Source organism: Poecile atricapillus, chromosome 1, assembly GCF_030490865.1.
Source record: "Poecile atricapillus isolate bPoeAtr1 chromosome 1, bPoeAtr1.hap1, whole genome shotgun sequence".
NCBI classification, from domain to species: domain Eukaryota; kingdom Metazoa; phylum Chordata; class Aves; order Passeriformes; family Paridae; genus Poecile; species Poecile atricapillus.
This window is the reverse complement of record NC_081249.1, coordinates 15,075,591-15,092,792: the sequence shown is the minus strand read 5'-3', so window position 1 is coordinate 15,092,792 and position 17,202 is coordinate 15,075,591. Positions and strand designations below refer to the sequence as shown.

At 39.4% G+C, this 17,202-nt stretch overlaps 1 protein-coding gene across 6 annotated transcripts in view; it reads right to left on the bottom strand.

Annotated features, from left to right (window-relative positions):
* Positions 1 to 16,735, bottom strand: part of RPS6KA3 (ribosomal protein S6 kinase A3) — a 74,055-nt gene extending 57,320 nt beyond the window's left edge. For 2 of the 6 annotated variants that reach the window (XM_058836832.1, XM_058836840.1), the window contains exons 1-2: positions 16,451 to 16,735; positions 3,559 to 3,615 (exon numbers count right to left, since the gene is read on the bottom strand). In XM_058836832.1, the coding sequence (XP_058692815.1) occupies positions 3,559 to 3,615; positions 16,451 to 16,522 (129 nt within the window). In that variant the 5' untranslated portion in view covers positions 16,523 to 16,735. The remainder of the gene's footprint in view (positions 1 to 3,558; positions 3,616 to 16,450) is intronic. The other 4 variants (XM_058836857.1, XM_058836872.1, XM_058836849.1 and 1 more) reach the window with 3 other exon arrangements.
* Positions 16,736 to 17,202: the final 467 nt, after the last annotated feature.

Genomic DNA, 17,202 nt, shown 5'->3' with positions numbered 1-17,202 from the left:
GCACAAATATGATATGCTCTTCACATACACACAAAATGGGAAGTCACCTGCCAGACTACCTGCAGTTTCTGGTTAGCTTTAACTAGCAATAAAGCATGCAGCATGATAGCAGCAGCTCAAAACAATTAATTGGCTCAGTTAATTTACTCAATCTCTATGGACACAGAGATACAAAAAGCAATGGCAGACAGCACAAAAGTGAGAAAGGTAGCAAATTAAAGGCTTTAAATAGCTTCCCCTCTCAGTAATGTCCACTTAAGCTTTCACATTAGGTTAAACTTCAGCCAGCTGTTCTTACGATTATTTCCTGCTGGTCCCAGGTAATTTATGAGATACAGATAAAAAAAGTTGGCAACAAGCTCAAGTCAGATATAATCAGCACACTTGTTGCAATAAAGCTAGAGTACTGAGTGAATCCCCTTTTAAAAGAAGCAAGACTTTGAACCATACAGCGTCTTGGACTCCTTAGAAATGGGTATCTTTATAGCTCCTGCTTTTCCTAAAACAACCACCAAATTTGAATCATAGCCATGTAACTCAGGCTTTCCTATTAATTAACTTTACTTTTGCCCAAAAGAACATGGATGTAATGAAACAATTTATTATTTGATGCACAATACACTAGAGAGAGTTCCTATGTACATGGAACTGTGTTAAGTTTTAATATTTATTTTAAACTTCCTATGTCATTTGCATTATCAGCATTCTATCCAATCACTTAAGACAGCAAAAGGACGCAGATTTCAAGCTTTCACCTTGTATCTCCACAGAGGTATGGCAACTTTCTATCCTGAACTTGCATACTTTACACACTTCAAAAGGGTTTTGTCTTCTTACCTGATTTGCTAGTACACCTTAGGCATTCTACTGTCCTCAGTTACAGCTGAGAAATTGCATAAATTGTTAGCAAGTATCTTAAGTGTCCCAAGTCCACTTAAGAGCAAAGTTAAACAGAACAACTTAAATGAGTTTCAGTGGTAATTTAAAATGGTCCATATCTTGCACCAAAACTCATTATGAAGCACTGACAGAATCTCACGTACCAGGTGATAAAATACTACTAAAAAGTAGTATTTTATCACCTGACTGACAGCACTGGTTAGCTTCCTGATTGATTATAACAGATAGATTATAACTGATTGAGCAGCTGTAGTAATGTCTTGTTAAAAAACCCCTAGATTAATTTACACCACAACTGGCAAACTTTTACTCACCACAGCCTAGAGATAAATGTGAAGCCTATTCTTAAAATACTGCTCGGAGACATTAAAAAGCCAAAACAATCTTAAGCAAGCAGCTCAAGCATGACAGAAAGAATACCAGAGAAATGTTTTAACTTTTTGATGTTTACACCATATTAAAATCAGTTGCTCACCAAAAAAGCAGCCGTTTGGAAATTTCCAAAGGAAGTACAGGGAAACATTTGTAAACGTCCTGTAGTTATCAAATACTGATAGACAAGTTCAATAATTTTGAGGGATAAACCTTAGCTGGCTTCCAGACTCCCACTCAGCCACTTTTTCAATCCCCCCTCCTCAGCAGGACATCTAAGAGAAAACCTCATGCACTGCCCTAAGAACAGGGACAGCACACGTCAGTTACCACCATAGGCTAAAGAGTATCAACTCAGGAAAAATTTATTTCACCTGTTCCCAGAATAGTGAGAAACAAAGATGAAACTAAAGCCACCTTTTTCTCCACCTTCCCCTTCTTCTCAGGCTGATACCACTCTTCTACATCCTCTCTGTCAAACAGCACAGGTGGAATGGGAATTGCAGTCAGTTGTTAACATCGTGTCTGCTACTTTCTCAGTTTTTTCCTGCTCCAGCACAGATCCTTTCCACAAAGTACAGTTCTTCAAGAATAGACCGTTCCAGTCTAAGTCTGCCAGAAAAGCTGCTCCTCTGTGGGCTTCTCTGGGCTCCTGCTACCAGCCTACTCCAGAATGGGCTCTCCTCAGGCTGCAGCTCCCTTCAAGGCACATCTACCTGCTCCAGTGTGGAGTCTTCCACAGCCTGCAGGGTGGAGATCTCCACTGTAATCCTCCAACAGGCTGCAGGGGACAACTTGCCTCACCATGGTCTTCTCTGGGGCTGCAAGGGAATCTCTGCTCTGGCACATGAAGCAACTCCTTGTCCCTCCTTTACTCATCTTGGTGCCTTGCAGGGCTGTTTCTCTCATACTTTTTTTACTCCTTACCCTCACAGATGCAACACAGCAATTTTTATCCTAAACATGCTATTACAGATCTCCACCCACATGGCTGATGGGCTTAGCTTTGGCCAGTGTTGGGCCCATTCTGGAGCTGGTTGAATCTGGCTCTGTCCTACATGGTGGTGCAAACTCCCTGACCTCTTCTCACAGAGATCAATCCTCCCCACCAAAACCTTGCATTTAACCAAATACAATAGTTAAGTTACAAAGCAAGTAAATAAGTAATGGCACAAGTCAAAATAAATTAAGAAAGCAAAACAAAACTGAACACTTTCCCAAAGTTCTAGTTTACATGAGAATTCAAGTAACCACTGCAGTCTACATTATGCACAATATTAGAACAATCTCCTAGTGTTGCCTTCTAAATACACAAATACTGCTTTCTTATATTTTCTTACTGTTAACAGTGCACTACTTCAGTCACCTATCAGCAGTTGCCTCATTTCTTCATCCTGCAGTACATACAGCAGAACCTTGATGCTATGAGGAGGAACTAAGAGCAGCTATACAGTGGAGGCTTGCAGCCACAGTTTTCATGTCAGCTTAAGAGCTATATCTACTATGGGTACATTTAAAGACAAAAACTAGTGGAAAAAGCAACTTATTATCTCAACTGTCTCTGTGCACAATTTCAACAGAGAAATAAACTGCTATGATGTTGCAATTATATCCATGCTATATAGATGGAAACAGCTTTGACCATCTACTCACAACCTGAAGTCTGAACAATATGCAATAGCAGCATATGAACCCTGAAGTCCAACCAAATATGGAGTTTCAAAAATTTTTTTTATTAGAAAAACCATTTATCACCAGACTTAACATTCAGCTAGTACTCTCTAACACAAAATTACAGGTAAACTTCATGTTTGACAAAATTCGCTTGCAACAATAAAACTGAACTTGGTATCTTCACATTATGAAATTTTCTAAACTGCAAGTTTGACAAGAAGACAAGGAACATTAAAAAATTATCAGTCCGGAAGGTTCATTGATCCTCTCTTTAGTAACAATCTCTATATTGAAGAAGCCTAGGTTAAGAATTCCTTTGAGGAATGCCTTTCAATAACAAGCACAATGGAAACTACACTTTCACATTTGTTCCTCACCCTTGACCTTCCTTGAAACACTACCAAAAGCTGAAGAATGAGTTTTGAGAACAGTATGATACCAAACTAGACCTGAGTCAGTGAGAAAAAAACCTCTCTCAAAAAATATTAAGAGAGTGCACCCCATGTCCAGTAAACTCAAACAACAGAACATTGGTGGCAAATGGCCTATGAATAAAGTGATGTCAGTGTGCTCCAATACTGTACTATTTTATTACAGGCAGCTTTTACTCACAGCTTGTTGGTTGATATCATCTTCTCCCATAGGTTCATCCACAATTTGCTGTCCATTCTGTAAAAAAAAAAAGAAAATAAACTGAATCCAAGTACAAAAATGAACATATTGGAGATAGGCTTTCATAGCATGCTACTGTACTCTCTCCTCCATATTCTACAAAAGCAGGTAATTGAAAGTAAACATGGAAAACTCCCTATTGCTGGTATGTAATGCCACTCTTGCTTTCATCCTCATGCATTTTCAACCTAGATGAAGTTGCAGTAAGAAATATATAAAATGATCTGGCATTTGAAGCCTCATTATACACAGCTAGACGTTATTTTCCATTACTACAACTTCTGCAAAACAGTTAAACTGATGACAACTGAATGGCAAAAAGCCACACAAACAGCTAAATAAGTTCTTTCTAAGAGCATGACCTTACATAGCAAGTCAGCCCTTACTCTACCTAAGGAAAATTTATAACTAGAGTATAGACTTAGAAAAAACATTGATTGCAATTTTAATTTTATTATCAATTTTACAGCATTTACCACTTTCTGTACTTTCCCAAGGACCATTCTAACAAGTCATACAGAAAAAGGCTTTTGAATTTGAAATTTAACCATAAAGATTTAAAAAAAAAATCTGAAATACCTTGTTGGTTAACAAAGGCTTTCTTTTTCTTGACAGTGATACTATACTTGGAGAATTTCTAAGATATTTTTCCCTGAAAGATTTGTATTACTTTGCTTACATAACAAATTTGACCAGTACCAAGTTGTAAGGAAAATTACGTATTTCCTAAGTACTCACCTCTGGCATTAATTCTTAGTTTGCTCCTAGTGTTAAACAGCAATTCAGTATAATTTCAGAAACAAATGAAAAACTATTAAAAATTGTTCCCATTTCCCATTACCGTTGAAGACAGAATTTGAGTTCATTTGTGCATTATTTCCCCAGAGAATTCAAAGTCTAATTAATAAATTTTTTCAAATCCTAATTTACTTAAAAGTTACATACACGTATAGATAGTTACCTTCTAGATGTTAGAACGTTAATAAAAGATGCTCAGAAATTCAGAGATTTTAGCTTCATTCCACACCTTCCTTCCCACTACTCAGTTTTTTGGCAGAATTAAAAACCTTCCTAGCATTCTTCTGTAACAACTTCTGATTAATAGAATCTTCTAGCTTGCATATGGATAGAGAGCCTTTCATATGTTACAGATTAAATCCTAACCACTTATGAATTCTAATTTTCAAATACTGCAAGCATACTGAATGTTCAATCAGATGATTACCAGCTCTACATGAACTTTTCTCCTGAGCTTTTTTTTTCTGGAAGATGCAGCTGGAAATAGCTAAATTATAGGAATAATGGATTTCTAAAATATTAAAATATGGTGGGTTGGGTTTTTTTTGAGGGGGTGTTTATTTAGGGGTTTCTTTGGTTGTTTTTTGGTTGTTTTGTTTAGGTGGTGGGGAGGGAAAGAAGGCTGGGCTTTCTTATTGTCTTTCTAGTGCCAACATCTGGCACACAGTAGCAGTGCTATTTTCTCATCTTTCCTAGCTTCAGAAACATACTAGAGATTTCTGGCATGACTCTGGTCTACTCTAAAAGTCATCTTTCCATGATGGAGGGCTAGTAAGAAATCAGTGGCATGTGCTATACATTATTACAGCAATGAATATAATCTTTAAGAGCTGTCTCAGTTAAGGGCAGTCAATACAACCTTCTATCCATACAGCAAACTGTAAGTTGGTAAAATGATTCTCCAAAAAGCCCACATGCCCCACATTGTAATATTTTTTTCTTACAGTGTACAGGCAGTGAATATTATATTGCATTGTACTATCCTTCCTTAAGATACATTAAAAGTTGATATTATCAAATGGAAGACCAGAAAAATACCACCTTAGCTAAGTAACAAAAATAAGTGTTTTTAATAAAGTTTGTTTACAGGGAAACATATTGAGTATACATATATCATTACCATCAAGGCCACAAGTCACATACTTCCCCTTATCTCAAATTTAATACATAAATTAATGTTTGTATTTTAGCTACACATCTCTACATTCTGTTCATGCTACAAGATGCCTCACTCTTGCCAATCAGAAAAAAAAAAGAAACAGAAAAAATCAGTAGAACAAATAAAATAATTGACTGTAGCTGCAAAGGAGGAGTCTGCAATGTCCTAACAACAACAATGGCTAAACTTTGGGGCCTAAAATAGGCCAATTCGTATATCAAAACCATGTGCTCTATACTGACTCCACTCCACATGCAGATTTTCAGAAATAGTGATTCCTCCTACAATAGTCATTCTGCTAAATAATAATGTACATTAACTGCAGGTTAAATAAGAATTTACCACACAATAAATTTAAGTTCTCACATTTACTATTTTAAGACAACTGAAACTAGTTGGAAGTGAAACCCATTCTCAGAAACTTCAGGCAAGCCACCCTTCAAAGACAAAAAGGCGAGATCAACCTCTGTTTTTAAAAAGGCTAAAATCTTCAAACTCCCTGACTTTCTCAACAGTCAAACAGAAAAACCACAGCAAACTTCTGCAAAACAAATAAACTATTTTGCACAATCTGGTTTTCCTGTTTAATACTGCACGCCTTACAGTTACTTTTCAGCTGAACTCAAGCGATGCATTCAAAACACACTCACTGGAACTAGGAACAAACTCAAGGAAGCAGCATGAGCGCCATGCAGTCTTGCCTGAGCCAGAGCACTGGATTAGCAAGATCTTTTTAAACAGGTCTACCCAAGCAATGATTATGCTAAGGGAATCACTGGATGGCAGAACCAGTTTTTCTCAGAACAGTCTGAGCCATGTAAGGTAAAGAAGAATATGTATATATGATGTATGGCTTGCTGGTATATAGCACTAAATGAAAAGCAGTTGTGTATTTGGAAAGGTCACAAAGCGCACAGCCTTTCTTAGGAGTTAAAATGTAAAGCCCAAAGGTTCCTGCTGGAAATAGCACTATTGAAACCAGTGTGGCGTGAGGAGGTCAGGAGCATGCTTAAGAGGTGAGCAAATGAAATACATTTTGCTTTGCTGGGTGTAGACTCCCTCTAGTATTTAACTAGCACCAAGGGCATGCCTCAATGACATAACAGACTAGGAGTAGATATGATAGTCTGACGAATACAGACTAAGAGAAGGATGAATATATATATTTCATGTTCTCAGATTAGTCTAATTCAAAAGACAGAGACTCTAGACCTTGATTATTCTTCAGGTGCTCTCCTCCCATAGCACAACAATTAAGTAAGCAGAACTGATCTAAGATCTATCTATTCCCAGTATTCTGGCTCCAAAAGTAGAACATATTTCAGATGGCAACAGAAGGGAAGTATAAAAAAAATAACAGAAAAGATCCACAGAAAATTTCTACTTACACTTGACCACATAAACAATCAATTTCTGCCAGGGAAAGAAAGGATGGTGCACATCCCTTAAAAATCAAACCTACAAAATGGACTTCCAATCCACTCTGATTCAACTTCCTATTCTGTTTTCAAGTGGAAAAAGTCATATTAATTAAGATACAAAATTTGTTTCCCTTTTAAACCATATTGCATAAATTAGTGGAAATCAATATCTAAACACAGCTGGGTTCTAGCAGCTTTCCTGAAGGCACATGGACAAGAACACAAAGAGATCCTACAGACTCTCTACTAGGTATAAAGCAGACAGACACCAGGCAAGCCTTATCAGGCAGCTGGTACATGAATGTCCCCCATATGATCTGACAGGACATCTGACACAAAAGTCAATGAATCATCAATATTTCTAGCAATCAAAAATGACAGGTTCCAACCTACTGAACTCTCAGGATATAAGAACTCTTAGGAATTTCCTGGCAGAAAGACAGTTTAAAGAAAGCTTTTTTAAAATTAAAATTATTTCAAATCTAGATCAGTAATATACACTCATAAAAAACCACACTGAAAGGACAAGGTCACAAGTAGCATCATATGTTAAGGTATTGGCATCAAGAAAACACTGTCATACCAAATCCTTTGTAAGAAACAAGTACACCAAGAAATGTAGCCCACATCCCCCCACAATCAATTAACCACTTCCTTTGAAGCACTGAATATCCTGCACTTTGCATACAACAGTTATAAGATTGATCTGCAAGTTGTAATGCCACTTTTTAAAATTTTTTTTTTCTTTAATTATAGTTCCAACACTTACTGCAAGAGATCCAATTTGTCTCAGAAGTCTGGCAGAACTCACCCGCACAGTAAACCTAATGCTTTTCACATCTACCTTTCTGACTAGCACTGGATCCAGATGGGTAATTTTACATGTACAGTACAGCACCAATCATCCAGAAATACAATCAGGACTTAGCAATCTGGGGCAGGATATTTTGTTTTAATAATAATATCAGGTAACCATCATTCCCACTATAGTGTCTTTTATATGTATCCAAATCATATCAATTGAAATATTAAGTGGGTAAATCACTATGTTTCCTATTGTACTCATTTTTCCTATTTTCCACTTTGTTTTATCAAGAATATGATAGATAGTATACACTCAAAGTTTTTCAATTTAGTTTAGCCTCTCCATTCCTACATTCTGTTTGCAAATCAAACTTCCACTGATTTGGACCTACCTTGCTAAAAACTTCATTCTTTTCTATAGTGTAAAAGGATTTTTTTTTTTTTCTGAATAGCATCAAGTTTGTCCCCAGATCTTCTTTGATATTAGACACCTTCTTCCACCTGCAGAATCTCTCTCCTTTGCATTAAGACTATTGTCAGACTATTTCAGTATGTTTAAGTATCCTTTCTGGTAAATATTTTAACTTTTTTCCCCAACTATGTTTGTCAGCTATTTAAAAACCCCTTATGAAATTGATACCAATTGCATCTTTTGGAATAATTCTTCTGCCATTAAACTCAATATTTCCTAATTATTAATACTGGAATTGAGCATATAATTTAGTAAGTAGTATATATAAGTACAACTTATTAGTGAATTATACTATTAAGTTCAGTAGACTTGGCTACTATTAGCTTTTCCATATAACTGGTGCCTTGTAGCAGAACCATAAAACTGAATAAAGACAAAAAATGTTATATTCTTAGACCTGGCAATTAATCAAGACTTAGCAAGAGTTAAATCAAGAATTAAACCATATATCAAGCAGTGCAGAATGATGCTTTGAGGATACAAATAAGCAAGAGATAGGAAGTCTGAATCAGATCCTTTACAAACTGTTATGTGGAAGCTTTAACATGCCTATGAGTAACAGGTGATGAAGCTTCTCTCGGGTAACTCCTAGCTGTCAACTACCAAAACTTCCAGACTTACCCAACAACTGCAGGTATTACATTTAAACAAATGAGAACTACCAGTATTGTTTATTATTTAGTCACTAAAACACTGGGTGTATATAGATCCGAGCTCTTTCTTTCTGGTGTTTTCAAGGGACTCTCAACTGAGAAAGCCCAAGAACCATGAGGTCCTTGGATAGAGTAAAGCTGTGACAATGCTTCTGGCTTGTTTCAAAGCAGCACAGAATGCAGCATTCCCACTGAAACACTCATCAAATCTGCTGTTAGCAACACAAGGAGCTCTGTAGAACCACATTCTGTAAAAACCTTTCAAACTGTGCATGCTCAAACTTACTCTTCGAAGCAGCAATGAGTTACCCTGAGAAAAAATTTGTAAGACTGCAAAAAATAGTTGAAAATAGACTAAGAGGACCTTAAGAGGTCATCTGATCTGTCTCCATCCACCAAAGCATGATCAGCTATTCCTACAATGCTGCTCACAAGACATTTATGTCTAAGCCCTTCTTAAATCTTCAGGAGTTTTCACAATCTATTCCAGTGCTTAAATAAAATATAAGGCTTTAATAGGATCTGAATTAATGACTTGTGCCCTAACTTCTGAGCTGTGAAGCCACACAGATCCAAAGCACTTACCTAAATCCTGACCTGATTAAAATTTACTAGATGTAAATAGCAGAAGTGAGCTATTATCTTAGACTTCTCTAGCTGTTCTCTTAAAGCACTTAACCAAAACATTTTATATATACTGTTAAAAATAGTATATGTAACTATTAAAAAGTCCTTATTAAAAAAAAAAAATCCAGCAAGTATTTTTTTAATATAAAACTTTGTTAACTCGGGTTCCATGAATTCCACATAATTTATGCTGAATTTTACTGTCTAAGGTGACTGACTTCTTCCTTTGCTGAGTATTAAAAGAAACAACAGGATGTTGACACTTGCCTCTCCATAGACAACATCAGATAAAAGACACTAACTTGCAAATCATTTAGGTACAAAGCCAAACTTCTTTAAGTTAGGATACTTGGGCAACTTTAGCTATGTGATTTCATAAACCCCTATCTACTTTGCCACCTTCTTCCTATCTATTATGATTCAAGAGTATAGTTTAACAAAACTATAAAGCAGTCCCCTTTCCTGCACTGTAATGCTTTCTTTGGCTGGCATTTGTCCAGCCTTGTGCCAAGTCGCATTAGAAAAGAACAGTAAAAAAGTTTGCAGCTCTCAGCAAATTTAATTCTCTGAATTAACTCATCTTGAAGTCAAACAAGTGCCACAACATTACTCAAGATTCTGTATGTATACACTGTTACAAAATCTTTATCTTGGACAAGCAGTCTATGTAGCTAAAACCAGATCCAAATCATGTGTGGTCATGTGTTCACAAAAAAACCCTCAAACCAACCAACCGACAACCCAAGAAAATAAGAAAAAATAGGGAAGAGAAAGTCTCAGTTTTCTACCTGTACAAGTGGATGGGCAGTAAATTATTACACTTAACACATCAATTCAGCAGCCTTAGTAAAACAAAGCCAAAACGCCACAGCACCTATCTCTGTTCATCTGCTCCAAAGAGGAAGAAGAAATACGCATGTTAGAAATCACCTACATCAATATTCCGACTGCTGCACACCTGAAAATAGAAGAATTCCTTCTGCTTGCAAACCTAATCTTAGGAGTGACTCTGGCACTTGACAGTGTACAAATCTTCTTACCAAGCCTGCATCTGCACAAGAAGGCAGGTGCACCTCACCTTCCCCGCCTCCTGCAGTCCCAGGCCCAGGGAAATTCCTGGGCTCCTGCCAAAGGACTGGACGCACACAGGGAGGATGTGGCAGGCCGGGGCAGCCAGCAGGCACTGGCTGTGCCTGCAGTTCCCTGTGTCGCACACACAGGATTTCAGATGTGAGCTGGTTTCTCAGAACACATGAGAAATTCAAAGGGTGAATCTTAATACTGCAGTCAACTAAAGCATTACTCTTTACACTTATTCTGTAAATTCATTCTTTTGATACATTCTGCTAAGAAGAGAGAATAAGCTGTGGAACAACTTCACTATTTCCTGAAGTTCAGGATTTCTGAAGTGACTACATAACAGAATAGTCAGCTGCAGGAAGACAAGAGAAGAAAGAACCCTCATGAAGCTAAAAGCATTGTTTCACAAGTCTGAGTTCTAACTAATTTTGGCAAACATGTTATGCAAGAGATAATTCAAATAATATTTACATTTTAAACCACCTCCCTTTTAATTTGCAGGACAAAGAAGGTTTTATTTTGCAGAGCTATGTATTGTTGGATATTTAAATGCGCAAAATACCATTTCATCACACCATCTGCATATAGCTAAGAATGTTTCAGTAAATTAATGTTTGGATTAAATTATTTAAATTTTTTTTAGCATTTATTTTAATTTAAACTTAGAAATTGTCAGGAAATAGAGTTGGACCATAATAATGTATTTTTAAGATACATACTCACTTAGACACAATTGAATGGCTTCACTGAATAAATAAATTAATAATTAAAAATGGTAGCACATTTCCTCCAAAAATAGTTAAGTGGAGCATTAAGCACACTACCACAGAGGTTTCTTGTATCAAAGGCAACATATGGTAACTCTTACTGACAGGAATGAACTATCAGTAACTTCATGCTCAAGGCACTGAAGTAGGTCCCAAGAAATCAGAGTTCATGTAGTTCCAGAACAGAGTGCATGAATGATGCTAGATGGGGTCACTAAGCTGTTGAGCCTCATTTTCCCATCTGTTACATAGGATTTTTTTCTCCCCTCTATTTCCAATGGGTGAGGCATTTAATCTCATTTCAGAGAATAAGGAGATAATAAGTAGCATGGTATCACGCATGTAAGCATATAGTACAGCAACTGCAGTACTCAACCACTTTGCCCAAACTTAAAAATTCCCTGAAGGAATTCTAACTTTTCCCAGTTTCACTAAGTAAATTGTTCTCCTTTTTAAAGTCACCAAGATTGGGGAAAAAAAAAAATAAAAAAAAAAAAAAAAAAATATATATATATATATATATATATATATATAAACTTACTCTGGCCTGAGAAACTGTTTAGAACTCTCAGTATTGGAAAATGGCTATGAATTATATCTGGTGAAAAAAAAAAACCCAAACAAACAAACAAAAAAGCTCCAAACCCAAAACAAAATACCTCCCCCAGCTAAGTGCCACAGAAAAAAAACGTAAGTACAACTTGAATGAGTTCTTAAAGATGATAGATCTGCCAACTACCCAGATCAGTCAAAACACAAATCTAATATTTTTGATGTGCAGAAATAATTAAACACCCACCTCAGTCTATGTATCATTGTGACTTTAAGTCAAGCATTTCAAATGACAAACAACTGCAGTCAGTGTGACAGACCACAACCAATTCAAAGATAACAGACACGCCTTTAAATGCGTCAATCTGTTTATATCTACTTTGTGTTACATGCCCCAGCTGGGGCAAGAAATACTGCCTACACTACAATACAAAAACAAGATAAGAACTGCTTATGTTATAAGAAAACCAACAGAACCATTTAAAGAAGTTAAACTCAACATCTTTACAAGGAAATCAAGAGCTGCAGAGAGCACACATTAGTGCATGAAGGTACTGAATTCAACAAAGTAAAGCTCCAGACTTCTCCTGCCCCACTCGGCTAGGAGTCCATGACATTATTATGTCATGGACTAGGATTGTGTTCACTGAAAAACAAAGCAAGTAAAATGGTACCAATAAGGATATGAAAAATCTGAATATTCGCCCCCAACACTTTTCATGCAGATGATCTTTCTCAAGACATTATTTACATATATATAAGATCTGTTATCTGTCTATCACAGATAACAGTTTGTGGAATATAGTGTATACTACTTATTTAGATGAGAATTAAATTTCCAATTCCCATTTTTAACTCAGTACAAGAAAACATCACCCCAAAAATCAGTTAAAAATTCAGTCTTCAGAATGCACCCTGCTGACAAGAGTTATGCATGAGAAGCAACAGCTTCTCAACAAGCAACAGTGCTGCACATAATTTTGTCTATTATGGAGAGACAATGGATAGGCTTCAAAATCCTCACAGTCCATTTAGGTGATTCCACTTTGGCTTTAACTATTTACCTGAGTTGCCTGTACCAGAAATGACTGTAAATATAGCCTTTTTTCTTATGGAAGACAAGTACAATGCTGATTATACAGAATGTGAAATCACAACCACAGACTCAAGGTTACAGGTGGCAAAACATCTGACAAATTTCAGCTTCCAGACGAGAAACATATATTGACATAGAGATCGCCACATTGACAATCAGAATGAAATTACAAAGCAAAATTTACATTAAACTAATTTCTTTCAACTATCAGCATGACTATTACATGCTAGCACCTCCTGTCTCATGCAAAGTTCAAATAATCCTGGATACAAAATATAAAACAAATTTGTGAAGGAAGATTCATACCATTTATATAAATACCTGAACAAGTGACCGTAAACCCTGTCAAGACCAGTGGAAAAAAAAATTAACTTTCCCCACACCCAATCTGGAGCATCTAAACTAAAACTCCTAACAATAGCTGTCACAAACACTTCCCAGAAAGTCTAGCAAATGGCGTTGTCTTATGATGGCCAGTTCTTTCAACATACTGGTGTCCAAAATTTGGCTGCTATAACTGTATTCATTCTCCTCCAATTGATATTAATATGCACAGCTGGAAGTACAGATCAAAGGATCAGGCTAGTTATTCAGGCATTCAAATGCAAACTCAAGTCATCAATACTTAATTTGCTCGAAAGCAGATGACTTGCAATAACAGGCATAATCTCACCATGAAAAACAAACCTTTGTTTGTTATGAATCCTGAATAGACCCTGAATCAATAAGAGACAGCATCATCCCACCAGTTTTGAAGGTGCTGTGATTTATAACATGAAACTGAAACTATACGTGTTATACAGACAAAAATTTTGAAAATAGTGTAACAACTTTACATATTGAAAAAGCTGTCAGAGATGCAATGTGGATCACTGACCTATTTGGACCTGTAGAAACAGAAGTCCTGAAAATGATTTTTAGAAACCACAAAGCCACATTTTATCTAAGAAAAATTGTCTGCTTTATTTCTTAAGAAAGATTATATTCTATTATTCTGCACAACTAAGTTATAGCAGCTGTTTGTGGTTAACTACACTTCCAAACTAAAGCTATTTAAAAGTATTCTAGTTCTCCTAAATTTGCTCTCCCATCACAGAATATCACCTCCTTCATGGTACCACTGTAACCACAGGACTGCACTTGGAAATAAATGCAAAATCAAGTAAATTAAGAATTCCATGAGTCGTTAAGACAAGGAAAGTGTCTGAGCTGACTTCTAGAGCTCAAAAATTTGTAATTCCATATGCAGATAATACAGTGTTACTAGAACTGTGTCAGCAAATCTGAGAGGTTAGCAAAAAAGCTTTACTCAGAGTTACAGCTAAAGACATTATTCGTATCAAACTATGACTGAAATCACAATGAGTTTCAGGCAAATGTAAGAATATTTTTGCCCAAGGATATTCTTGCAGAATAGGGTCTGTAATTAGGATATTGCTATGCTACAGATAAACACAACTCATGCAAATCAAAATTCTAAGTTATGTATTTAGGTCACTTGTCTATGTATTTGAATTAAACTTATCTATTTTTACTAAAATATATTTTCTTAAATAGTCATTTCATGTAAGGAACCTTTCTAAGTAACTTTTTCCTTTTGAGTGTTATCTGAGAAGCTTTTGCAGGTGCACCCTGGTCTTTTCAAGAACTGTTTATTCTAGACTAGAGCCTTGGAGTGCAAACCTGTCAGTTCATGCTGCTTCATGTTTTATTAGTGGTCCTAGACATTTTTTGGTGATAAACCACTGCAGACTCCTGTCAGTATAAAAGTTTAATTATTTTTAAGGAAGTGATAAAATATACTTGTTTCAAGAAGTTTATGACAGCAATTTAAAAGCAAATTATGTCTGAAATAGGCTGAAACAAGTAACAAAGTATTATCATGCATGTATACACATTGAGAAAAAAAATCTATTCTACTTCTCTAGCATATATACTGTTATTGAAGTTAGACCGCATCAGAGACTACAGCAACTGTTCTTTTGATTAAATTATTAATCTAAGTGTTTTCCCCTACCACTTTATGCCCTACCCTCAAGCATCACACTACTACTGTGGTTGCTCCCAACTTAAAACCATCTAAGATCACTATTCCAGAAGTCAGTGAAAAACTAGCACGAATTTAAAAGTAACTACAGTACCTGGCAAGAATTTTAAAGATACATGTGCCCATCAAATCTGACCTGTAGGTTCTTCTGACTCCTTGAGATACTGTGACTTTCAGCAGAAGGATGATAAGACAAAGATCAAAAGGACAAATCCTGAAACTGCAGAAACTCTGCCTTGGTATCTCTTTGCTCCTCGCACTAAGGAGAGAGTCCTAACCTTGCAACTAATTGTTGTGAGCTGGCCTGGGTCCACACCGTTCCAAACCAGCATCACTTGAAGCAGCCTGGCTGCGTATCAGCTGGAGCTGATTCACATCGAAGCCGCACTGTCAGAAGCAGCCTTTCCTTTTCAGATGTTATCTGATCACAAAGTAGAACACGCACTGAGGGCTTCTAGGGACTCACGGAGCGAGAACAACTGACTCTTTAGGTGCAGTGTTTACGTAGATCCAAACCAACAGTTGAAGGAAAAAAATTAAAATAGCTGAAAGCTTCTATGGTCTCGATCGCAAGTGACTCTAATTTCCAGCCGTTCTCATTATTCCAGCCTAGGAAAGCTGACACGCGTCCTGCCTAACAAGGACAGGCACAACACGCACTCCCCCGCTACCACAGCGGGAAATCCACATTGCGTGGCACCCCGGGGATGTTCCCGGCAACGCCGCCGAGCACAAAGCTTCACCCATGCCTCACCACCCTTCACGTCCCTGCGGTTTCCCAAATGCTTGCGAAACTGCCGGCAACCCCATCCTGCCAAGATAAGGGGGCAGCGGAACCGGGCGGCGACCCACACGGGAAGGGGCCCCAAGACGAGGGCACCGGGCAAGGCGAGGGCACCGGGCAAGGCCCTCCTGCCCACCCCGAGCCGCGCCGGCGGAGGCGGCGGGGCCGCCCTGGGAAAGGAAACTCGCTATGACAGTAACCAGACACCGCGCTGAAACAAAAGCGCCCGAGCCGGCGGCCACCGCGGAGGCAGGTTACTCCCTCCTGGGAACGGGGCGGAAGGGGAGGGAGCGCGCCGGGAGCAGCCCGGTCCCGGGAAACACGCCCCGAGCCCGGTGGGGGCGGGGGGAGTCCCGGCCGGTGCCGGCCGTGAGTCAGTGCCCCGGAGAGGAAGCGGCGTGCAGGGGCCGGCGCTCGCCGCGTCCCCCCGCCGGGCCGCTGCCGCCCGGCCCCCGCCCCGAAACCTCGAGGGGGAAACTCTGCCCATCCCCTGAGCGACGGCGGCACCGGGAGTCCCGGTCCCGTCCCCTCCTCACAACTTTCTCCGCAGCACCCCCCCGCCCGCCCCGTACCTCGGCGCTGCTCTCGGCCGTGCTCTCCACAGCCATCTTCTGCCAAGGGTCTGCCAACTGCGCCAGGGGCATCTTCCCCGTCCGGCTTCCGCAGCCTCCGCGCTCCGCGTTCCCGCTACCCGGCGGGGGCGGCCAGGCAGACAGCGAGCGCTGCGGAGGGCGCGGGACAGCCCGGCTGGCTCCGCCGGCGGCTCCTGCGGCGACTGCTGCCCGCTGCCGCCGCCGCGGTGCGCCCGTCCCTCCCCCGCGCCCTCCCCGCTGCCGGGCGGGGCCGCGCTGCCGCCCTCCCCCGGCCCGGCCCGGCTTCCGCTCACGACATGGCGGCGGCCGGGGCTCGCCTGCGCCTGCGCCCGGCGGCCCCGAGCCGCCGCTCGTTCTGTGCGCCCAGTGGCCGTGAGGGGCTGCGCCCTCAGCGGCGCCGCCGGGGCGGGCCCGGCCCCACGGAGAGGCGCTGCGGGAACCGGGGCTGCGACCGTCCCCCGGGCTGCGAGGAGTGGGAGACACGGAGAGTTTGTTTGCAGAAACAAGCTCGGAGGGAGAAGGCGAGAGGCGGGTGAGATGCGGTGTTGTGCAGATATCATTAGGCAAAGAGGGAAGGGAATTTGGTTTCGGAATTTGGTTTTGTAGCAACACCGTTTTAAGTAGTAGTTGGAGTGCGTGAGTAGGAGTTGCCTCGAAGCGGGAAAGTCATACTTGCACAGGTCAAGTGACATGAAGATAAAGCTGTCAAAAAAAACCCAAAACCCTACAGG